This window comes from Leptonychotes weddellii, chromosome 5 (assembly GCF_054177405.1).
Source record: "Leptonychotes weddellii isolate Sample4059 chromosome 5, ASM5417740v2, whole genome shotgun sequence".
Lineage (NCBI taxonomy): Eukaryota > Metazoa > Chordata > Mammalia > Carnivora > Phocidae > Leptonychotes > Leptonychotes weddellii.
This window is the reverse complement of record NC_138373.1, coordinates 58,591,430-58,617,486: the sequence shown is the minus strand read 5'-3', so window position 1 is coordinate 58,617,486 and position 26,057 is coordinate 58,591,430. Positions and strand designations below refer to the sequence as shown.

The following is a 26,057-nucleotide window of genomic DNA, read 5'->3' as shown; positions in this document are numbered from 1 at the left end:
TGGAGGGCAGGGAACTGCCGTGTATGCTGTCAAATGTTTAGGAGCATCCCTGGCCTCAAACTGGATGGTAGTAGCATCCTCCACACTGTGACAACCCAAAATGTCTCCAGACATTGCCAAATGGCTATTGGGGAGTAAAGTTGTTCTCAGCTGATAACCACTGCTCTAATCCTTTCTGGTAGTTTTTTTGTATGCATGTGCTTTGGCTGAGGACTCAAAGGGGGACCTCCTGCAGATCTCCAGAGCCCATGCCTCTCACCATCTTCTCTTTCATACTCTCTCCTGAGAACTTTAGTTCCTTGACCTCCCAGCACTCCTCACTGTGTTGTCTCAACTTACGGAGACCAGTGGGTTCTGCCTGGGTACCTTCTCCCCCTACATGGCCAGGAAACTCTGGCCTCACAAGGCTCACATTTGTTTCCTGTCTCTCAGTGATCACTGTCCTTAATTGTCTGATGTCCAGTGTCTTCCCAAACCATTGTGCATCTTTTTGATTGTTGTTTTTTTGTTTTTTTAAGTTTTCTGTTTTCTACTTTTTTCAAGTGGGATCCCTATTAACTTCATCTTGGCTCTCATCCTCATTCCTGAATGGTATTTTTGCTGAATACACAATTCTGGGCTGGCTGTTATTTATGTATTTATTTTTTAAAGCACTTACAAAGGTATTTAACTGGCTTCTGGTTTCCATTGTGGCTAATCACTCAGCTGTCAGTCATATTTTTTTTCTGATATTTTTAAGATCCTCCTGTTTTTGGTGTTCTGTAGTTTCACTACGATATGTATCTAATCTTGGATTTCTTTTTATTGTTCCTGCTTCCTAATGCATATATTGGGTTTCCTGAATCTTCAGACTCAGTCTCTCATCAGTTGTCAAAAATTTACAGCTATTATCTCTTCAAATATTTGTTCATCTTGAGGCTGTTCATTCCTTTGCTCTGAAACTCTTGTCAGATACAAAAAGCGACATTTGTGGCATATGTAACTAACAAAGGGTTGGGTCCAGTATATTATAAAGAATTCTTACATATCAATAAGAAAAAGACAGACTAGAAAACTGTGTGAGGATATTCAGCAGGCATCTCCCAAAAAAAGCTATCATTGGTTATAAGAAATATGAAATTTCAATCACAAGGAGATACCACTGCCAGATTGAAACTAGTAATGTAAAATGTTGGGGATCATGGGATATAACTAGAACTCACGGAAGCTGTTGGTAGGAGTAGAACTGGGACAACCACTTTGAAAAATTGTTCATCTTGTATCTAGTAATGTTGAATATACTTAGAAACCCACAACCCAGACTTTTCTCTCTTAAATATACTTGACCTTTGAACAATGCAGGGATTAGGGTCACTGACTCCCTGCCTGGTTAGAAATTTGTGTATAAGGAGGGCACGTGTTGTGATGAGCACTGGGTGTTATACACAACTAATGAATCATTGAATACTACATCAGAAACTAATGATGTACTATATGTTGGCTAACCAAACATAATTTAAAAAAAAAAAAGAAATTTGTGTATAACTTTTGGCTCCCCAAAACTTAACTACAAATAGCCAACTGTTGACTGGAAGCCTTACCAATAGCAAATAGTTGATAACACATATTTTGTATGTTATGTGTATTATATACTGTGCTCTTCCAATAAAGTATATGAGATAAAAGAAAATGTTAAGAAAATTATTAGGAAAAGAAAATACATTTATAAGACTGTGTTGTATTTTTCAAAAAATACCTGGATACAAATGGACTCGTGCTGTTCAAACCCAAGTTGTTCAACAGCCAACTGTACTTAACCCCAAGTGTGTGTGTGTGTGTGTGTGTGTGCACATGCGTGCACGCATACGCATTAGAAGATGAGAAATATTTATAGCAGCACTATTTATAATAGCCAAGAACTGAAAACATCCTAAATGTTCCTCAAAGGCATAGTGGGCAAAGAAACTGTGAGATATTCATATCTTGGAAAAAAGACCACAGGTGAATGCAGCTGGACCATTGAGAGGCTATTACAGTTCTCCAGGTAAAACACGACAACATCGATGTCTCTGAACTTTTCCTGTAAAAATGGTCTGTTGCTCCTACTCCATTTTGCTCTCGTAGCATGATGGCAGCGATGGACAACACATCCATGAATGAAGACTGGGTGACAGGAGCATTTCCTTTACAAAAACAGGTGGCATCATTTGCCAGCCTCTGGTCTAGAGCTGAGAGAAGACAACACATTTAGGATATATTTTGCAAGTAGATTTAACAGGATATGGATTGGGTGTTGAGGAGTGTACGGTGGAGAAGAGATTCGTTTCAAGGATGATTTCTAGGCTTCTGGCTAGAATAATTTACAGACTGGTGGTAGTGATTAGGGAACAAATGAGTTAAAAGTCTAAAACCCACTCTCCTAAAATAGTAGTGACATGTCAAGGTTTGAGAGTTATTTTGGTCATTGGTCTATAATGACAATGTGACAGTGTTTTGTGGAGATTTACCACCATGACAGTCATGACTAGAAAAACTTTCACTATACACAAATTAGTTATCTTATTACACAAAAAAATGAAAAGGTGAGAAAACAAGAAAAGAACGAAAGTTAGTCATTATTGGTCAGTTTTTTTGTGTGTTTTCTGCTAACAGGAGGAAGGGAAAAATACAGTTCTCTCAGACTCCTACTGGCTGATCAACAATGTACCTAGAGCCTCATTTTCTAGTAAAAGTAATAACCCCCACCCCATCCCCAGCTGCCACCCTTATAATGATGAACCAGAAAATATACAGGTGAGAGGACTTTTATGCTGATTCTTGTCCTACATTGGTGGCATTGGGGATGGGGATGGCAGCTAAATAGTGCCGCCTTCTCCTGTCCTACATATTCCCGTTTCTAAGATCCTCCTTTTCATGTAGTTGCCTATCACCATTGTTAAGTCAAAATTATAACACCGATTTGATTTTCTTTATAGTTGGATGTGCTTGGGATTTTGTATTTGATTAATTTTTTTCCAAATGTTGACTTTGATAGGCTTTGCTCTCTGTACATGATACTGTGGCTCAGAAGAATTACGATCCTGTATTACCGCCAATGCCTGATGATATTGACGATGAAGAAGACTCCGTAAAAATCATTCGTCTGGTCAAAAATAGAGAACCACTGGTGAGTTGTGGTTTACACTTTGTGCTCAGATGTGAGTAGCTATCATGATAAAACCAAATCTTATGGGGACATACCATTTATTCCTCTCTTTGAAACATAATTTTTCTGTGTTGTCAAACTTTAGAGTGTTCATGTCTAAAAAATAATATTTAGAAAAATGAAAAAAAAGCTAAATAAAACGACAAGCATTCTCTTGGTTATACATAGCAATAATTTGTACGATGTGACATTGACATTTATAAAAGAAAGTATAACATGTGCCAGTCACAGCTGATTTAAGATTAAATGGTGCAACTAAAAATAATTGCTTATGGTTTTTCTAGAAAGCTGATTTATTTTAAAGTAATGAGGAGAAGCTTACCAAATATCTGTTATTTCAAAATGTAAATGTACCCATTTATTTTAGCACCAGAATTTATACAATGTCAGATTACATCAAGCGATTTACGGTGGGCAGAATGATGGCCAGTGATGTCATGTCCTAATCTTCAGAGCCTGTGAGATATTACTTTAAATAGCAAAGGGACTTGTCATGATTTGGTAAGAGTCTTGAGATGGGAAGATTATCCTGGTTTAGATGGTGGATCTAGTGTCTTCACAAGGGTTTTTACTAAAGTAGAAAGAGGAGGCAGGGAGTCAGAGTTGCAAAAGGAGACGTGATGATTAAAGCAAAGGTTGATGTTGCCATGAGCCAAGGAATGCCAGAAGTTTCTAGAAACTGGAAAAAGCTCAAGGATCAGATTCTCTCCTAGATCCTCCAGAAGGAACACAGCCCTGCTGACACCTTGATTTTAGCCCCAGGACACTCATTTTGACCCTCCGACTTCCAGAACTGTAAGATAATAAATTTGTGTTGTTTTAAGTCACTACCTTTGTGTGGCGCATTTGTCTCAGCAATAAGATACGAGTACAGAGTATATCCATATTTTGATGAAACTACATTCAGAAGAAAAATAGATTTTATCATCTAGCAGTTGATTTTAAATGTGTTGTGGCTCATTTTGTCTACTTAAGACATTTTTGTGTTCTTAAAGCAAATATCAGTGGATAATGCAATATTTGCTGGGCATTATGTGAGGTACTTTACATACATTATATTTAATCCTCATAGTACGTGTCTTTTTCCATTTTTATAGACTAGGAAATGAATGTACAAAGAAGCAAAGCAACTTACCTAAGTATCACAGGTAATGAGGGGTAGAACTAAGGTCCAAATTTGGCTTTTTACCTTCTAATACTAGTTTTTTCTTCTATACCATATTGGGTCTTTATACTTTTACCTTTTAGGTGGTTTTCATATTTTGCTTTATTTAAGGACAACTTTGGCACCTTGATAAATACATTGGACACTCTTGCCCAGAAAAATACACAAATAAATTTGCATGTAATATAAGGGAATTTTTGAGCCCCTGAAGCTCATCCGTAGATATCCTAGGACTCCCTGTATTCCTGGCTAAGATTGTTTAATGTAGATTATGAATTTATGCCTTTCATCTGTGGTTATAAACTCATACTGGTAACCTAAATATCTCTTGGTATTTATTATGAAGGTGACATACTTAGTAAGGCTAGACGGTATGCAGTTGGGATGTAGAAAGGTGTATCTCAGGGCCTATTGCCATAAAGTGACTCCTTCTTGGTGGCTTCTGTGCATCCCTCAGTAAGAAATACGTTTTCTGTTTTGACAAATTCAGGCCCTTAGATAATCGAAAGGCTGACCATCTTGAGGAGTTCAGTAATTCCCTAGTAATCATTTCTTTGATCAGTCATAGTTTTCCCAGGGGTGGCAAGGTTTTGGGTGTGTTGGTTTGGTGAGCTAACATTTAAACCACCATCAGTGACATGTAAGTCCTGAGCCTCTCCTGATCAAATAAGATCTTCAGATATACAGTGCAAGAGGAGGGGAAGCACAAAATACCCCAGGATGTTATTTAGGGGGGCAGAAGTACTATACGTTCAGTTAGCAAGAATAGAAGGAAATGCATGGGAATAAAAATTTCAAGTTTCCCTACGGTTATATGGAACTTGTGGGGCTATGCAGGTGCTAAGAGGCTAGAAATTGGTTGAATGATTAGGGTGAGGAGCTTGGGTGGCTCCGTCAGTTGAGTATCTAACTTTTGATTTTGGGGTCATATTCTCAGAGTTGTGGAGCTTGCTTGGGATTCTCTCTCTCTCTCCCTCTCTTCCTCTGCCCCCCCTAATTAATTAATTAAAATAAGTTTAAAAATTATTTCTCTTAAGCATGAGAATGTTTTCCAGATTTGTAACATTTGTATATTCTGGGGATATCCTAAATATTTCTTGGAATTGTTCAGTTTTCTTATTCCTGTACCATGGTATAATTTGGCAATTTTGTATGTACTTGGTAGCATTTTCCTTTCTACTTCCCCTTAAATGATGAAATTTAAAATTTTTAATTTTAAATTAAATTTTTAATTCCATTGCATTTTTATCCATTATTTTTATTCTTCTTTTTGCCTGTTTTTACATGAATTGAAAAAATTTTTGTTTCTCCATTATTTAAAAGTAAATTAATAATAAAAGTTTTTTCCCCCCAAATTTATGCAATTAACTTCTTTAAACTCTAGGTTTATTTTTTTATACTAATATTCCATGTATAAGGCAATTTCAAGCAATTTCAAGGACTTTTAAGTTATCTTACTTTAAAAAATTATTTTAGTCACTGGTCCTTTGTCTTCCTAGTGAGCCACAATTTGCATGTTTTTTTGTTCAAGGAGCTGTATTGAAAAAAATAAAAATAAAAACTTCAAATAGAAAACAACATCTACATGGAATGAAGAAATCCCCCAAATTATTTGTTATGATTCCTGAGAAAAGTATTTAGATTTCAGATGTCATTTCAACCTTGGAATATGAAATCAGGGAAGGCGAATTACTTGTCTTGAATATTAGTTTGACAGTTATTGTAAAGTAGGAGTATTGGATGAATAAACTTAAAGTTTAAAAAATGAACTAGTCAGAAAAGTAGAAAATAGTCATTTTCAACAAGCTTGTCATTTTACATTTGTCAAATGTCACTTGTCATTTTGGAGAGGTTATTGGAAAAAGCCACAACCACCAAAGGGGTAGGGGGTGGGGAGGGAGAAGCAGAAACTGGGAGAAGATTAAGTCTGAGGCATCCTTAGGAGAATGAATCCAAGGGGTTAAGAATCAAATAGTTAAGATGAGGAAAGCCAAGCTGAAATAAAATTCTAGTGATTGGATGGTCAGTAAATTTTCGGCAAATGATTCAGGAGGAAAGGCCAAAAGATTTAGCAGTCAATGGGCTAGTTTATCAGTGTTACTTAAGCATGTGATTTTGGGGGCACGTGGGTGGCTCAGCTGGTTAAGCATCTGACTTGATTTCAGCTCAGGTCATGGTCTCGGGGTCCTGGGATCGTGCCCCACATCGGCTCTGTGCTTGGGAGGGAGTTTGCTTGAGGAATCTCTCCTTCTCCCTCTGCCCCTCCCCCACACACTCACTCCTGCCACGCACTCACTCACTCTCAAATAAATAACCTTTTTTTAAAAAATGTAATTTTGTGTGTTAGACTGAGTTATAATGCAGTGCAATAAATGCCAAGCTTGCATTAGATGACCTAAGTGGGAGGTATTATGCTGTCACTTATTTGCTCTATATCCTTATAGGAACAAGTCACTTAGCCTCTCAGCCTGAGGCTCCTTATTAGATAGTCAGGAGATATGCCTCTTCAAGAGTGTTTTGAATATCAACTAGTATAATGTATTTGAAATGCTCTGTAAGTTTTTATGCATTATGCACGCATTATATCAGTGTTACACAGAATGATGAGAAGGTAGGAGCTCTAGATGACAGTTGTTGAAGGAGAGGACCATTTCCAGGAAAAAGAGTCCGTGAACACAGATCATGTAGATAATTTGCCATGGAAAGGTGAGGGGGTGATAATTTGAGGGAAGGGATGATGAATGAACTGAGAGAAGGAGAGTTTAAAAACACTGGTCAGGATGCAGGGAGCAGAGTTATCCTCCCTTCCTGTGAATATGGAATAATTTGTAACTGTTTTATCCAGAAATAATGAATAATAAATATTAATTTTTAGGCAGGCTTAAGAAAATGACCTTCTATTAGTGAGTGAGTGGATTATAATCCCGATTTTCAGTTTCTGGCATGGGTTGTCCTTGATTCTTTTAGAACGGTGGTGCTCAAACCTTTTTTTTAGATTTTTTTTAGATGTCTCCGATGTTCTTGATGCAAATGTTTGGTAGATGATACTTGAAACCATTTTGATTTGAAACCATTTTGATTTCAAAGGTTCAACCTGAAATCACCTGTGCTACCAGCTGAAGGGGAAGGTCCTAGAATATTGGCAGTATTGGAGGAGATGCAATTTTTATGTAGGACATTGTGATAGCTCAGTCTCAGCAGTCCTCTTTTGTAAACCATTTTACAGCAGTAACAAGACAGACACATTCAAGCAGAATTTTAACTTCTCAATCTAACTTGAAGTTCTCTATATTCTATATTTTGTCAAAATTACATAGAATAATGGGATGCCTGCGTGGCTCAGTTGGTTGAGCATCCAACTCTTGACTTCGGCCCAGGTCATGATTTCAGGGTCGTGAGACTGAGCCCTGTGTAGGGCTCTGTGCTGAGTGTGGAGCCTGCTTGAGATTGTCTCTCTCCCTCTCCCTCCCTCCCTCTCTCTCTCTCTCAAAAATCACATAGAATAAATTCAGAATATATAAGAAAATATGTACTAAAACATTAGATACAATTTTAATTCATTTTGCCTTTGCCACCTGTGCCATTGGACTGTAGACTTTTGGATAATATGACATGTAATGTGCTCTGTTTTATTGAGTTTTGATCTTATTTTCATGCAAGTACATTCCACTAGGAATACCTCAAGGAATTGTGATAATGGGGGTTTGGAAAGCAATATGGAAATAGAAATCTTCAAGAATGAAGGGATCAAAATGAAGATAGAGTCAAATGCTGGTATCATGTAGAAACAGAGATTATTTCTCAGGGTCCATAGTTCACCCTCCAGGGATAGGTAAAATCAGCAGATAGCAAGCACTCTGTTTCAAGATTCCTATAACAGAGTAACCCTTTAGTGTTGGAGTGCTCGTCTTTATCTACACATTCGAGAAATGATTTCATCCAGCCCATGGCTTTAAAAATAATCTGTGTGTCAGTGACTCCCAGGTCTATTTCTCTTCCAGATCTTTTTTCTGAGTTTCAAATTTGTATGTCCATCTGTGTACTTGATATCTCCATTGGAATGTCTAATGGACAGCTCTGTCTTGACATGTCCAAAAGTTAACTGATCTTTGTCCCCAAATCTGTTCCCCTTCTAGGATTCCTCCTCTTTGTTGATTACAATCCCATCTTTCTAATTGCTCAGCCAAAAACCAGAGTCAATCTTTGATACCTTTCTTCTTTCATGTCCCATTTCCAGTCCATTGGGAATTCTTTAGGCTCTACCAATAATATATCCGGACTATTCATCACTTCCCCTCCTGCCAGTCAGATCCAAGCCTTCTTCATCTTTACCCTGGAGTATTTTAACAACCTCCAGTTTGTTTCCTTGCTTTAGCTCTTACATTCCTTCAACCTTAACACAGTAAGTGGAGTGAGCCTGTTAGATTATAGCACTTTTGCTGTTCAGGTTCTCCCTGTTTCTTTCAGAATAAAATCCAGAGCTCTCACGAGGATCTACATGATCTGGCTCTCTGTTAACCATCTGACCTTAGCTCCTACTGCTTCTCCCTTTTTACTTTACTCCAGGCACACTGACTTTTTTGCTCTTCCTTGATCATTCTATTCATAGCCCCATCTCAATACCTTTGTGCTGTTTTCATCTATTCTTTCCCTTTAGCTAACTCCTTCATCTTTCTTTTTTCTTTTTCTTTTTCTTTTTTTAAGAGAGGGAGAGGGGAGGGGCAGAGAAAGAGAGAATCTTAAGCAGGCTCCGTGATCAGCACAAAGCCTCTTGCAGGGCTCCATCTCACAACCCTGAGATCGTGATCTGAGTGGTGGACCCGCACACCCTCTCCTTCATCTCCTTTTTATCTCTCTTTACTCAGTGTCATCTTCTCATTGGGGTGTGTCTTTACACTGTCTTTACATTGTCTTTCTTCCCTGCCCTGGCACTCCTGATCTTTCTCACCCTGCCCTCTCTCATACTCATAGTGTTTACCACATTCTAACACACTGTTTATCTCATTATTTCATATTTTGTTTATTGTCCTTCTCCCTTGTTAGATGTAAGCTCCACAAGGGGACAGAAATGCTTAGTTTGTTTCACCACTGTATTACAAGCTCTTGGAACAGAACCTGGCATAGAGTAGGTTCTCAATAAATATTCATCAACTTCATTGAGTCACAGGATAAGTCAAAAGGACTAGCAGTAAGGGGCGCCAGGGTGGCCCAGTCAGTTAAGTGTCTGCCTTCGGCTCAGGTCATGATCCAGGCTCCTGGGATTGAGTCCCACATCAGGCTCCCTGCTCAGCAGGGAGTCTGCTTCTCCCTTTCCCTCTGACCCTCCCCCTGCTTGTGTGCTCAATCTCAAGTAAATAAAATCTTAAAAAAAAAAAAAAAAAAAGGCCTAGCAGTAAGCACAACAAACTGAATGGTCCTACATTGAAAAATAGTAAAATTCATAGTGAAGAAAAAGGTTTATTCCAGTTACTTAATTCTGTTACAAACCACCCCAAATTTTGTGGCTAAAACAATAATATATTATTATATTTCATAGTTTTAAAGGTTGATAGGCTCAGTAGGTGGTTCTTAGAGTCCCTCACATGTACAGTTAGATGGTGGCTGAGACTGGAGTCGTCTGTGAACTTCATTCCTATGACTGATGCCTGGACTGGGATGGCTGGAAAGTTGGGGGCTGATCAGGCATCTCTTTCTAGGTTGTACCTCCATTTGGCTAGTGTGGGCTTCCTCACAGCTTGGCAGGAATCATGATTTCTTATGGTGTCTGACTTCCCAAAGAGCCAGTATTTCAAGAGGCCCAGGATGCAGCTGCAAGTCTTCTCATAGCCTTAAATGCCTTAAAACCATTTTTACCACTTGATATGAGAATATGGCATGCACATACAAAAAAGGAAGAAATTGTTGATCTCCATCATAGACAAACTACTGCAAGGGTAATGAACTTACAAATTTATGAATAAGAGGTTATAGAAAGATACAGGGTAAGCAGTATTGAGTAAGTTACGATAAGCAATTCTGGGGCACCTGGGTGGCTCAGATGTTAAGCGTCTGCCTGTGGCTCAGGTCATGATCCCAGGGTCCTGGGATCGAGCCCCACATTGGGGTCCCTGCTCAATGGGAATCCTGCTTCCCCCTCTCCCACTCCCCCTGCTTGTGTTCCCTCTCTTGCTGTGTCTCTTTTGTCAAATAAATAAATAAAATCTTAAAAAATAAATAAAAATAAAAATAAGCAATTCTGATGAGTTTGCCTTAGATAAGTCCTGACTTCACTACACACTAATTTTCTGATCTTAGACAAATTATAACCATTTGTGATTACTTTCTCATCTATAAAATCTGGATAAATAGAGACTTGGGTTCAAGATGGCAGCGTAGGAAGATCCCTCCCATGTATACAACAAATATACAACTGCATATAGAATAATTTGAAAAAGACCAGAAAACTGGATGAACAGAGCCTCTACAATAAAGGGCAAAAAGAACAGCATTGAGATGGATAGGAGAGGCAGAGACACCATCTTGCCAGAAACAACCCACTGTACATTCAATGATCACAGTCAAGGAGGATCTCAAAAATACAGAAGTTTTCCCTGAGTGAGGGGTTTGTGTTCCACATCAGGCACTGAAAACCCTTAGATCCTGAATGAGAAAGATGAGGCCTCTAAGTGCCAGACTTTGAAAACCAACAGAGATTATGTTCAGGAAAACCATGGAACTATAGGGAATGGAGAACTTGCTCTTAAGGGTTCATGTGCAGACTCACTCACCAAGAGACCCAGCACAAAAACGCCAATTTGAAAAGCACCTAGACCATATGTGAAGGAGACCCACTTACTAATCTTAAAGTGCTTGCCAGAGAGGCTGGAAACTTTTGGAACTTTTCCCAGGGATGGAGACACTGGCAGGTGCCATACTTGTGACCTTATCTACCGTGTTAAAGTTGGTGAGGGTGGGAGTCATTTGGAAACTATTCCTCTAATCTGCTAGAGATGGGGGATGTGCCCAGCTGAGAATCCTGCCAATCCCCACACTGCAGTTGTGCATCCCGGCTGGGTCAGGCAACAGCCCTGCCCATCCCTTTGCCACAGTGCAGGCTTGTGCCACTCAGTGCAGCCATGCATTACAGCCAGACTGGGCACTACCCTATATACCACTGCATCACAAACATAGCCCTGCCACAGCAAACAGACTCATGCATCCCATACAGGGGATGCTTCTTGAGCACCTAGCTCTGGTCAGAGGGGATTGAATTTCTGGGCCATATGACATCTCCTTTGCAAGGTCACTCCTTCAATACTAGGAGAGGTGATTGATTTACCTAGTACATAGAAACAAACAGAGTCAGACAAAAATGAGACATAGGAAAATGTTCTAAATGAAACAGGATAAAACATTAGAAAATGACATTGATGAAATGAAAACAAGCAATGTATCTGATAAAGAATTCAAAGTAATGGTCATAAAGATGCTCACTGAACTCAGAAGAAAATTGGATGAACATAGATCCTCAACAAAGAGAAAATATAACAAAATTCCAAACAGAAGGTACAGAGCTGAACAATACAGTAATTGAACTGAAAAGTACACTAGAGCAGTTTGACAGACTGGATGAGGCCAAAAATCAGGTCAGCAAGCTGGAAGAAAAAGCAATAGAAGTCACCCAGACAGAACAGCAAAAAAAAAAAAAAAAAAAAAAGAATGAAAAAAAATGAAGATAATTTAAGGAACCTTTGAATCCACATCAAGTGGAATAACATTCACATTGTAGGGTTCCAAATACAAGATAGACAGGGCCAGAAAACTTATTTGAAGAAATAGTGGCTGAAAACTTTTCTAATCTAGAGAAGAAAATAGACCTACAGGTTCATGAAGCCCAGAGAGTTCCAAATAAGAAGAACCCAAGGAGATCCATACCAGGACACATTATAATTAAAATGGTAAAAGAGAATCTTAAAAGCTGCAAGAGAAAAACAACTTATATATCAAGGGAAACCCCATAAGACTATCAGCAGATTTTTCAGCAGAAACTTTGCAGGCCAGAAGTGAGTGGCATGACATATTCAAAGTGCTGAAAGGAGAAAACTTCTAACGTAGAAGTCTTTACTGGTAAGTTTAGTACTCAGGTTTGAAGGAGAGATTAAAAGTTGTATAGATAAGCAAACACAGAAGTGGTTCATCGTCACTAAACTGGCTCTATCAGAAATATTAAAGGGACGTCTCTCTAAACTGAAAAAAAAAATGGAATAATTAATAATAAGAAAGCATGTGAAAGTAAAAATGTCACTGGAAAAGGTAAATATATGGTAAAGATAGTGGATCAACCACTAATAAGGCAAGTGTGAAGGTCAAAATACAAAAATAGTAAAATTAACTAAAACTACAGTGATTAGTTAAGAGAGGCACAAAATAAAAAGGTGTAAAGTGTGACATAAGAAATATAAAACATGGGAAGCAGGAAGAAAAAATGTAAGGTTTTGGAATATGTTCAACTTAAGTTGCTGTCAACTCAAAACAGACCATTATATACACAGGAAGTTACAGGTGAACTTAGCAAAATTTATACTAAATACACAAAATGAGAAAAGAATCTAAACAATATAAAAGGAAACCATTGAACCAGAAGGGAAGAGAGAGAACAGAAGGGAACCACGAAAACAGCCAGAAAACAATGAACAAAATGACAGTAAGTATGTACCTATCAATAATTACTTTAAATGAACTAAATATTCCAGTCAAAAGACACAAAGTGGTTGAATGGATTAAAAAAAAGAAGACCCATCTATATGCTCCCTATAATAAGAGACTCACTTCAGAAGTAAGGACATATATAAACTGAAACTGAAAGAATGGAAAAAGATATTCCATGCAAATGGAAACAAAAAGCTGGTATAGCTATACTTATAGCAGACAAAATAGACTTTAAAACAAAAACTATAGTAATAAGAAAGGGCGTTACATAATGAAAAGGGTAATTCAACAAGAACACGTAACATTTATAAATACATATGCACCAAATACAGAGAGACCAAGATATATAAAGCAAATATTACAGACCTAAAGGGAGAAATTGACAGTAATACAGGAATAGTAGGGAACTTTTAACCACCCCTCTTACATCAGTGGATACATCATCCAAACAGAAAGTCCATGAGGAAACAGTGGCTTTGAACAATACATTAGACCAGATAGACTTAATAGCTATGTACAGAGCATTCCATCCAAAAAGAACAGAATACACATGCTTCTGAACTGCACATGGAATAGTCTCCAGGAAGATCATGTTAGGCCACAAAACTAGTCTCAATAAATTCAAGAGGATGAAATATCAAGCATCTTAACCCACAATGGTATAAAACTAAAAATCAATTACAAGAAGAAAATTGGGAAAACCCCCAAAATATGGAGATCAAACAACATGCTATTGAACAATCAGTTGGTCATTGAAGAAAACAAAGAGGAAATTAAAATTACCTAGGGACAAAAATGAAAATAGGAACACCACAAACCCAAATTTTTTAAATCCGCAAAAGTGATTCTAAAAGGGAAATTCATAGCAATATAGGCCTACCTCAAGTAAATCTCAAATAATCTGATTTTACACAAAACGGAAGCCCAAAGTTAATGGAGGGAGAGAAATAGTAAAGATCACAGCAGGGGCGCCTGGGTGGCTCAATCGGTTAAGCGTCTGCCTTCATCTCAGGGTCCTGGGATGGAGCCCCGCATCGGGCTCCCTGCTCAGCGGAGAGCCTGCTTCTCCCTCTCCCTCTGCCTGCCTCTCTCCTACTTGTGCTCTCTCTCTGTCAAATAAATAAAATCTTAAAAAAATAAAGATCAGAGCAGAAATAAATGAAAGAGACAAAACAATAGAAAAGGTCAATGAAACTAAGCTGGTTCTTTGAAAAGATAAAGCAACTTGACAAACCTTTGGCCAGACTCATCAAGAAAAAGGAGTCAAGTAAAATCAGAAATGAAAGAGAGGTTACAACTGACACCACTGAAATACGAAGAATCATGAGACTATGAACAATTATAGGCCAACAAATTGGACAACCTAGAAGAAATGGATAAATTTCTAGAAACATAAAATTTTCCAAGACCAAGTCATAAAGAAATAGAAAATCTGAATAGACCACTTACTAGCAAGGATATTGAATTAATAATCAGAACTTCCCAAAAGTCCAGGACCAGATGGTTTCACAGATGAATTTTATCAAACATTCGAAGATTTAATACATATCCTTTTAAAACTCTTACAAAAAAAATTTAAGGGGAGGGAGCACTTCATTAGTTATGAAGCATTACTCTGATACCAAAACTAGACAAGAATACCACATATACACAGAAAGTTACAGGCCAGTATCATTGATGACACTGATGAAAAAATTCTCAACAAAATATTAGCAAACCGAGTTCAATAATACATTAAACAGATCATAAACCACAATCAAGTGGGATTTAGTCCAGGGATCCAAGGATGGTTCAGTGCCCACAGATCAATCAACACCACATTAACAAAATGAAGGATAAAAATCATATGATCTTAATAGATGCAGAAAAATCATTTGACAAACTTCAACATCCATTTATATGATCCAAACTCAACAAAGTGAGTAAAGATAATAAAGGCCATATATGACAGACCCACAGCTAACATCATACTCAACAGTAAAAAGCTGGCAGTTTTTCTCTATGATCAGAAACAAGAGAATTGCACACTCTTGCCACTTTCATTCAACACAGTACTGGAAGTCCTAGCCACAGCAATTAAGCAAGAGAAAGAAATAGAAGACACCCAAGGGAGGAAGAACTAAAACTATCACTATTTGCAGTTGACACAACACTATATATAGAAAATCCAAAAGACTCTACCAAAACTGTTAGAACTAATAGATGGATTTAGTAAAGTAGGAGGATACAAAATTAACATAACAGAAATCTGGCATTTCTATACATGAATAATGAGTTATCAGAGAGAGGAATTAAGAAAAAATCTCATTTAAAAGCACACCAAAAAGAATAAAATACCTAGGAATAAATTTAACCAAGGAAGTGAAAGATCTGTATACTGAAAACCATGGCACTGATGAAAAATTAAAGAAGACACAAATAAATGGAAAGATAGTTCATGGTCATGGATTGGAAGAATTAATATTGTTAAAATGTCCATACTACCCAAAGCAGTCTACAGATTCATTGCAGTCCCCTCTCAAAATTCCAAGGGCATTTTTCATGGAACTAGAACAAAAATTCTAAAATTTTTACAGAACCATGGAAGATCCCAAATAGCCAAAGTAATCTTGAGAAAGAACAAAGTTTGAGGCTTCATGCTCCTTGATTTGAAATTATACTACAAAGCTATAGTAATCAGAACAGTTTGGTATGGGCATAAGAACAGACATGCTGATCAATGGAACCGAATTGAGAGCCCAAAATTAAACCCACACATAATATGGACAATTAATTTGTAACGAAAGAGCCAATAACATACAATAGAGAAAGGAAAGTCTCTTCAATAAATGGTGTTGAGAAAAACTGAACAGCCACATGCAGAAGAATGAAACATGACCACTGTCTTGCCCTATACACAAAAATTAACTCATAATGCATTAAAGACTTGAACATAAGACCTGAAACTGTAAAATTCCTAAAAGAAGAAAACATAGGTGGTAAGCTCCTTGACATGTGTCTTAGCAGTATTTTTGTAGATCTGATTGCAAAGGCAAGGGAAACAAAAATAAACAAATTGGACTACATCAAACTTCTGCAGCAAATCATCGAAATGAAAAGATAATCTACTGAATAGATTTTTGCAAATCATATCTCTGATAAGGGATAATGTGCAAAATATATCAAGAACTTCTACAACTCAATAAATAAATAAAACAAAACAACAAAACAAAACCCCAAACAACTCAATTAAAAAATGGGCAGAGGATCTGAATAGACACTTTTCCAAAGAAGACATCCAGATGGCCAATAGGCACATGAAAAGATGCTCAACGTCAATAATTATTAGGGAAATGCAAATCAAAACTGCATTTGACACGTCACCTCACGTCAGTTAGAATGGGTATTATCAAAAAGACGATATAACAAGTGTGGGTGAGGATGTGGAGGAAAGGAAACCCTTGTACACTGTTTATGGGAATGTAAATTAGTGCAGCCACTATGAAAAACAGTATGGAGAAGTCTCCGTTAAGACTAGAACTACTATATGATCCATCTATTCTACTTCTGGCTATTACCTGAAGAATATAAAAATACTGACTTGAAAAGATATATGCCCTGGGCACCTGAGTGGCTCATTTGGTTAGGCGTCTGCCTTCAGCTCAGGTCATGATCCTGGGGTCCTGGGATTGAGTCCCGCATTGGGCTCCCTTCTTATTGGGGAGTCTGCTTCTCCCTCTACCCCTCCTCCTGCTCGTGATCTCTCTCTCTCTAATTAATAAATAAAATCTTAAAAAAAAAAAAAAAGAGATATGCCCCCCTGTATTCATTGTAACATTATATACAATAGCCGTGACCTGGAAAGAACCTAAATGTCCACTAGTAGACGAAGAGGTGAAGAAGATGTGGGTTGTTTGTGTGTGTGTGTGTATCTATATATAGATACACACACAACGGAATATTACCCTGCCATTAAAAATGAATGAAATCTTGCCATTTGTGACAACATGGAGAGACCTTGAAGGTATTATACTAAGTGAAAGAAGTTAGAGGATGACAAATACCATATAATTTTATTCATATGTAAAGTCTAGAAAAAAGCAAATGAACAAACAAAACAAACTCATAGATACAGACAACTGATTGGTGGCTACCAGAAGGTTGGTGGCGGGGGGGGGTGGGGGCAAAATGGGTGACCAGGGTCAATTATATGGTTGTGGGTGGTAACTAGACTTCTGGTGATCTCTGTAGTGCATACGGGTGTCAAATTGTAATGGTGTATAACTGAAAGCCATATAATGTTACATGCCAATTTTACCTCAAAAAAGGAAAAAATATGAGGGAAAAAAGAACACTTTAAAAAAATGGGCTATTAATCTTAAATTAGGTCACTAGACCCTTCTGCCATTAGGCATACTTTGATGGGAAGGTTTGAGATATTGTTAAAGCAAATGAAAGTTTATTCAATCACACTAGTTTTATTAAAAATATTACATTTCTAGTCATCTTGGCTGTAAGTAAACTGTTTAAAGAAAGGCAGAACTTACCATTAATGGTAAGTTAATGATGGGTCTTTATAGGTTTGGTGTTTATGATTGTGGAGAGATGCTCATTTAAGTCTTTGGACGTGAACGGACATGCTTGGTGATAAAAAATGTCACAAAATCATCTGATCACTTAATTATTTGATTTTTTAAAAACCATTATTAGATATGTATTTGATAGCTATCATATAAAATATACTTATTACAAATGTATTCCTAATTTTGTTTACATACCTATTTTTTAATGATACACATGTGTTTATTGACATGTGAGAAAAATTTAATTTTCAGGGTGAATTCTGCCACCACCTAATGTGCATCTTTTTAGCTGTGTGATGCCATTGTAGAATGCTTTCCTACACCAATACCAGTTTCTTAGAAGGAAAGTCATAAAAAGGTGTTCAAAGTAACCATTTGTGCCTGATGTTCTTATTAAGCAGCATTCAGTTAATTTGCTTCTGAACATCCATAAATGAAGAGTTTCTGGACTCTTTTTGAAATTGTTTCCTAATCTTATGCCAAAATGTTAGTTCTCTTTGTACTAAGTACAGTCCTAGTACATAAAGACCTTGGAGTAACAGATCTTTCTTCCATTAGTTTATCTTAGCATTAGGTAAGGAATAAGACTAATTTCGGAGTTTAAGTCTTTTTTTTTTTTTTTCTCTTTCTTTGTCATTATGGCTGAGTTCCTTTACCATAATGGTGTAATAAAGGATCACTAAACTAAAAGCCAGATGACCTGGGCTTTAGTTTTCTAATTTATATAAGATTTTTATATTAACTTAATCTCAGTGTAGCCCACCTTCTTCATGGGGTATTATAAAGACAAATGAGATGAACAAATGCTGTCAAGCGGCAAAAACAAATCATAATTCAAATACAAGGTATTTTTTTTTTTAAAGATTTTATTTATTTGACAGAGAGAGATACAGCGAGAGAGGGAACACAAGCAGGGGGAGTGGGAGAGGGAGAAGCAGGGTCCCCGCGGAGCAGGGAGCCGGATGCGGGGCTCGATCCCAGGACTCTGGGACCATGACCTGAGCCGAAGGCAGACGCTTAATGACTGAGCCACCCAGGCGCCCCCAAATACAAGGTATTATAATGGAAAGAAGATATTTGTATTTTCCATCGTGTTGAAGAGGTTAAAGATTTGAAAAATCCTTAAATGTTGTGCTGAAAACCATAGATGATGTGTCTGATAGAAAATCTGTCCCAAGTCAGGAGTGTTTGTAAGACACCTGCCTCGTACCTTTAATTTTTTGTAATTGTTTTCACTTTTTCCAGGTAAATGTCCTTATTTCTGCTCCCTTTCGGACCACCCAATGCACACCTTTACCCACAAGTACTTTTTTTTGTTTTCCTTCAAAGGGAGCTACCATTAAGAAAGATGAGCAGACTGGAGCCATCATTGTGGCTAGAATCATGAGGGGAGGAGCTGCGGATAGAAGTGGTAAGGATTAAAAAAAAAAAGACGTGGTAAGGATTTCAACAGTAGGCTTGTGGACAAGTCATGTTGCATTTTATGGGCAACATTTCCAACATGTAATTTTAAAGAGGATAACAATCTTCTGCTGTAATACATCAAAACAGTGAGATATTTTTCTCTGTGTTGAACTGTGGGAACCTATTGAAATAAATGATACATCTCACTCCACTTTACAATCTCAGTTTACATGGGCTTCCAGAGTTACATTAAGATCTGTTTCAAATGTTTCTGATTTGAAAAGTACTACTGCATGTGTGCAGCCTTTGAAACAAAATAAAAATTCTTTTATTAGGTGAAAATAATATACATTTCTAGACGAAGACCGGGATGCTGATGTCCTTTCTTTGCCAGCATTATAACATGGTAGTCTTTGATTCATCGCTGTTTAGAGGTACAGAGTCTGAAACCTGAGAAGCCTAAAGGTCTCCGCAAATGCATTAAGGGAATGAAACAGTGCTTTGAGTATGGACACGATTGCAAATTGCGGATCTTTTGTAGGTAACTCTGCTAATTTACCAAATTTGCTACTTCTCAGGTCTTATTCATGTTGGTGATGAACTTAGGGAAGTGAATGGGATTCCAGTAGAGGATAAAAGGCCTGAGGAAATAATTCAGATTTTGGTAAGCTGAAATTATATTTTAAAATTGCAGTAAAAAAATGAAATTGAATCAGTATGTTTCAGACTTGGTTATAAATATAGGATTTGGATTTAGCTGTCTAGAGTTGTAATCCCAGCTTCATTACTTAATCCCTCTATGTCCTTGGAATATACCTTAATCTTTGCATTACCTCAGTGTTTCCATTTACAAAATGAAAACAAGAAGAGGTAAGTACCTCACGGCCGTGTTTTGAGGATTAAATGAGCTAATGTATGTAAAGAGTTTATTACAGGGCCTGTTCCAAATAGGTACTTAATAGGTGGCATCTACTCTGTTGTTCATGATGCAGTTTTCTTTTCCCTTCTCCCATCGACATGGCTAGACTGTAGGCTGTGCTTTCTAGGTATCTATAACAGTGAAACTAATTTAGATGTCTTGTGAAATCTAAAATGGAACAAAATTATTTTAGGCCTTGACAGTATTAATTCTCCAGTTCATTTGTAAGGATAAAATGAGGGAGACTGTCTCTGTTAATGTATGAAAACAAAAACATACAGAAATAGAATTTGGGGGGCGCCTGGGTGGCTCAGTCGTTAAGCATCTGCCTTCAGCTTGGGTCATGATCCTGGGGTCCTGGGATTGAGCCCCGCATCGGGCTCCCTGCTCAGTGGGAAGCCTGCTTCTCCCTCTCCCATTCCCCCTGCTTGTGTTCCCTCTCTCGCTGTCTCTCTCTGTCAAGTAAATAAATAAAATCTTTAAAAAAAAAAAAAAGAAATAGAATTTAGTATCTTCAAACAGACCCTTGTATATATGAAAATTTAGTATCTGATTAAGATGGCATTTTAAATCCATGGGAAACCAGTGAAGTCATTTCATAAATGGTACTGGATAAATTGATGATTCAGTTATAAATAATGAAGTCAGTCCCTGTTTTACACTATACCCAAAACAAATCCCAACGAATTAAATGTTTTTAAAAAATCAAAAAAATAAAGGAAGACTTTTTTTTTTTTTTTAAAGATTTTATTTATTTATTTGAGAGAGAGAGAATGAGAGACAGAGAGCACGAGAGGGAAGAGGGTCAGAGGGAGAAGCAGACCCCCTGCTGAGCAGGGAGCCCGATGCAGGACTTGATCCTGGGACTCCGAGATCATGACCTGAGCCGAAGGCAGTTGCTTAACCGACTGAGCCACCCAGGCGCCCTAAAGGAAGACTTTTTAAACTTGATGTGAAATTCAAATAGAAAAATAACTGAGGTGATTGTAAGAATTAAAAACTTTATAGGAAAAGATGCCATATGTAACTTGAAAGACACATGACACTTAGGAAAAATATTATCCATATATATGATAGAAGGTATTTTAATGTGTAGAGAGTTCATAAAAATCAATAAGAGAAAAAATATTTATAGAAAAATTTACAAAAGAAAACATGATGACTGAAAAATATTGGATTGGAGGGATTTGAAAGCTTGATAATGGCTAGAGTCAGCCGATTCTAGGCACATAACTGTACTCATATGTTTCCAGTGGTGGGATGAATTTAGTAGATCCTTTTGAGATGGCTATCTGAAACCATCAAAATTTTAAATTTGCATACCCTTTAATCAAGAAATTCAGTTGTTGGGAATTCACCCGTCAGAAATAATTTGGAAAGTGTATGATATAAGCAAGATTGTAAAAAATATTTAGAAATAGCAAGAAGGTTGCATTGATTGACTAATCATTCATCCACATGATGTGAGTCACAATGGCTGGTAGACCTATATGACTTAATACTAGTAATTCTAACAGTGGTTGAGCCCTTAATGACCTTGTTCTAAGGGCTTTGCACACATTAACACACACACATACACACACAAACTAGTAGACTGGAAGGAGATCATAGAGAAGACTTGCTTTCTCTCTACCTATGCAGTTTGGTATTATATAAATTCTTAATAAGATTTGTCAGTTGTTTTATGATAAGTAATAACAGTGATATTACCCTTTTGAAATCACTCCTGTTATAAAATTCTGATACTTATACTGTTAAAGCCCCATTTTACTTGAGTCTCTGTGCTGTCCTGGAGCTGCTCCTTACATTTGCAAGAGCTGATTCTATGCAGCTTTTCCCAACTGGGCTTTCAGGGACTTCACACTGGTAAATGGAAGTTGGCTGTGGTCCATGGACATTGGCAAACAATACAGATCAGGACCTCCCCTCCCACCTCCCCCCAGAAGAGAGCCCTTGTTTACGATAGTGCACCTCAGAGATAGCTACCCATTCTCCCTTCTCTCTCTCTCTCTCTCCCTCCCTCCTTCCTTCCTCCTTCCTCTCCTCTGCCTGATCACATCTTCCTCTTTTCTTTTCTCCCTCCTTCCTCTCAAATATGTGCCAGATACTTAGTGCTTTTGTGGAGCTTCAAATTTAGCAGAGATAACAGATATTAAGAAATAATTGTATAGGGCACCTGGGTGGCTCAGTTGGTTAGGCGACTGCCTTCGGCTCAGGTCATGATCCCGGAGTCCCGGGATCGAGTCCCGCATCGGGCTCCCTGCTCGGCAAGGAGCCTGCTTCTCCCTCTGACCCTCCCCCACTCATGTGCTCTCTCTCTCTCTCTCTCATTCTTGCTCTCTCAAATAAATAAATAAATCTTTAAAAAAAAGAAAGAATTGTATAAATGATTACTTTGTACAGTTGTGAGAAATGCTAGAAAGAGAGAAACAGAGAAGGACATGAGAGTATGTGAAAGGGACATCCGCTCTGGTCTGAGATGGTCGGAAAAGAATGGCCTGTATTGTTGTCGCTTGCTTTCATTAAATTAATAGGTACTTAATCTTTTCATCTTTTAATTAATCTATTACATTTGGTGTTTTACTCACTAACCAGAATATAATAGCAGTGAATGTTCTTCGTTATATTTTTCTGCTTAGCATCGCGGTGAATGTATATATATTGTAGATAGTGAATCATATAACTGCATTGCTGACAGTACAGGTATTTTGTTCCTAAAAACGTGGATGCCGATACTTAAAAATATCGTCTGAACCTTGCACATCATCTGTAATGTTGTCTGTATAAGGCATTCCGCAGATTCTGTGTTTCTATTCTGAAGTAGCTCAACATGGATGGTAATACATTCATCAGCATTTTGAAAGTGCACAGGAGGTAAAAGTGGATTTAGTGTTTAGTGTTTTTTAACTTACTTGACAAACTTGAGTGCTTTCTCATATTGCAGGAATTTCTACAAAAATAGTTTTCTCAGTTTGGTTTATCTAAGAGTAGAAACCCCAAGCTTATAAATTTTCAGAATCATTCCCTTTTCTGCCTATTTTGCCTTCCCTCCCCCTGGCTCTAGAAGTTCTCTGATAAGTCTTTCCTCTGTTATCAGGCTCAGTCTCAGGGAGCAATTACATTTAAGATTATACCCAGCATCAAAGAGGAGACACCATCTAAAGAAGGCAAGGTAATCATTCCTTAAGCAACCTTTTTTGTTTGTTTTGGCAGTGAAGGGCGCTAATGTTTCCCCATCTAATACATACCCTCTTTGTCTCAGTAAGTTCATTTTCATATTCTCTTTTTAAAAAATCATTCTTGGGGCGCCTGGGTGGCTCAGATGGTTAAGCATCTGCCTTCAGCTCAGGTCATGATCCCGGGGTCCTGGGATCGAGTCCCGCATCGGGCTCCCTGCTAGATGGGGAGCCTGCTTCTCCCTCTGCCTCTGCCTCTCTCTCTGACTCTCATGAATAAATAAATAAAACATTTAAAAAAAATCAATAAATAAAAAATCATTCTTTTGGGGGGGTAGGGATGCCTGGGTGGCTCAGTCAGTTAAGCGTCTGCCTTCGGCTCAGGTCTTGATCCCAGGGTTCTGGGATCGAGCCCCACATCAGGCTCTTTGCTCAGCGGGGAGCCTGCTTCTCCCTCTGCCCCTCCCCCTGCTTGTGCTCTCTCTCTCTCTGACAAATAATTAAATAAAATCTTTTAAAAAATAAAATAAAAAATTATCCTTTTTTTAAACAAAAATTATCCTTAAATCAGAGAAGAATGTTGGCCCTTTCACATTTACTTTTTATATTTATTCCTTTTAAATGAAACTCTCTTCCAGATGTTTATCAAAGCCCTCTTTGACTATGACCCTAATGAGGATAAAGCAATTCCATGTAAGGAAGCTGGGCTTTCTTTCAAAAAGGGAGATATTCTTCAGATTATGAGCCAAGATGATGCAACATGGTGGCAAGCAAAGCACGCAGGTGATGCCAATCCCAGGGCAGGCTTGATTCCCTCAAAGCATTTCCAGGAAAGGTGAGCTCCTGGCACGCCATCATAGTCTCTCTTCAAATGACCTTTTGTTCTCTGCAAAATATCACTCGAGGAGAGTTGTGATAAAATGAGCACTAAAACCTTGCTTTAGAATCCTTTATCCCTCAGGTTTGGATTTCTGTTTTGTCTAAGTAAGGATGAATAATGACCAAAAATAATATGACAGGACCAGGTCATACTCGGTTTTTGTTATGAAGCAAATGGAAAAATAGCACATTAATATCTGAAACTGTATTGATGTGAAAGATGGGGGGGAATGAAGAGTGATTTTGGAGTGGGGATGATTTATAAAACTCTGAAAGTAGAGGTTTTATTTTTTAATTTGAATAGATTGCATTGTGCTCATTTTTTCCCCTGGCTTCCCTTTTTTTTTCCCCCCTTGGGACTTTTAATATTTTGGTGTTATATTAATCTTGGATCTGTACTGAAAATTGATAGGCATTGACCTTCTTTTTCCCCCAGGAGATTGGCTCTGAGACGACCAGAAATATTAGTTCAGCCCTTGAAAGTTTCCAACAGGAAATCATGTAAGTTTGTTAATAAAAATGCAGAGTAACCAAATCTTGCTGTTTATTTTTGACTATTAAAGCAGGTGTTTGTGGGACAACGAGAGCTCGTAGTGCCTTGTGATAGCTTTTGGATCATCATTTCACGGCAACCAAATAAGAAACTCACAGTAGAATATTAAAGTGAATCTTTTGAAGAAAGGGGTGTTTGCGGTTGTTTATGATAAACCCATGACTCACACTTTAAGAAACTAACTAGCAACACTACTCTCCTTGACTTCTGAATGTAGGTGTTTTCATAAATGTAACCTCAAATGCAACTCTTTTATTTCTCCAAAGCTAGAAGGTTTGGGTAAGACACTTCTTGGTAAAATTAGGAGGGGAAAATCTACCACTTTCTTGGGCACAAAGGCAATTGAGCCTAAGAAGAGTTGCTGTTCTTCTTAACTCCTTGCTTAACCAGAAATCATATCTTTAACTGATCTTTAACTCGCCTGTTTGGAGTCGTTACAAGATGAGATTAAAACAAAGTAAGAACAGGAAAAGGATGAGGTATGATTACTGAAAAGAAGATAGTGTGGATTTGGGCGCATTCTTTTTCTCCTTCATACTCCCCTTCTCTCAGCTTCTCTTTTACTCCCCACCCCCTCACTCCTGTCAAGTCCCATCCCATAAATTTCTACTTCATCTCCTCTAAACGTTTCATGGTTCTAGGTATTTTAAGAGTAAAAAAAAAGCCTTTTGTTTTCAACATAGAGATTGTACATTAAAAGGCGAAATGCACAAATAAATGGTCCTGGAATTTTACACCAACATCTGGTTTTAGTATTGTTGCATTTTTCACATCTCCTGTTATTTCTGTCAGTTTGTAGACGTGTATAGCCCAGGAATTACATTATAAGAGAGCCAAGCTACAGTCGAGTATAAATCTCACAAGCAAGCAAATACTTCAAGTGGAGCACTGATTCAAAAGCCTGCTTGTTCTTGCTCCGTTAAGTCTGGGCAGAAGGAAAACACACTTGTCATGGAATGCCACATGGACTGTGACATCAGAAAGCATACAGTTTAACCAGAAGTTTGCATTGTTTTTAAGTGTGATGAATTTTTGCTGGCAGGGGCTCTGAGGCATCCACCTGACTTGCTCTTGGAGGGATTTCTAAATTGGGGGCCTGCACACTTGGTGCATGTGGGATAAAGTGTGTGTAACTTGAAAAGGAAATCAATGTGATTCTACTCGAATCTGGATCCATGCTCCCAATTTGTTTGAGTCTTAGGCAACTTAGAAATGTCCAGTTTGATATAGTTGTGGATTTTCATTTATTTGTTTTTATAAATGTGCTGCTTTAAACAACTACTCGGAATGGGTATATTGTCTTTCTAATAGATCTCCTCAAACTGGTTTCAGTATAAATGTGTGTGAATGTCAGAGGGATTTTGTGTGTGCGCGTGCATGCACATGCACGCACGCCTGCATGCACGTGTGTAGAGCTGTTAATTGTAATGGGTGATTTTTGTCTGTTAATATGCAGAGTTTTTTATATGATAATCTTGAATATTTGAGTCTAAGAAATATTTATTCCAAAATTACTGAAATGTCATT

General features: G+C 37.7%; 1 protein-coding gene across 2 annotated transcripts in view; it reads left to right on the top strand.

Moving 5' to 3' along the window:
- Positions 1-26,057, top strand: part of MPP7 (MAGUK p55 scaffold protein 7) — a 114,671-nt gene that overhangs the window by 8,785 nt on the left and 79,829 nt on the right. For both annotated transcript variants that reach the window (XR_014145507.1, XM_081820788.1), the window contains exons 2-7: positions 3,014-3,145; positions 18,929-19,010; positions 19,582-19,667; positions 23,020-23,094; positions 23,737-23,933; positions 24,414-24,478. Coding sequence is in view for 1 of the 2 variants with exons in the window: in XM_081820788.1 (XP_081676914.1) it covers positions 3,014-3,145; positions 18,929-19,010; positions 19,582-19,667; positions 23,020-23,094; positions 23,737-23,933; positions 24,414-24,478 (637 nt within the window). In the remaining variant the exon portion in view is untranslated. The remainder of the gene's footprint in view (positions 1-3,013; positions 3,146-18,928; positions 19,011-19,581; positions 19,668-23,019; positions 23,095-23,736; positions 23,934-24,413; positions 24,479-26,057) is intronic.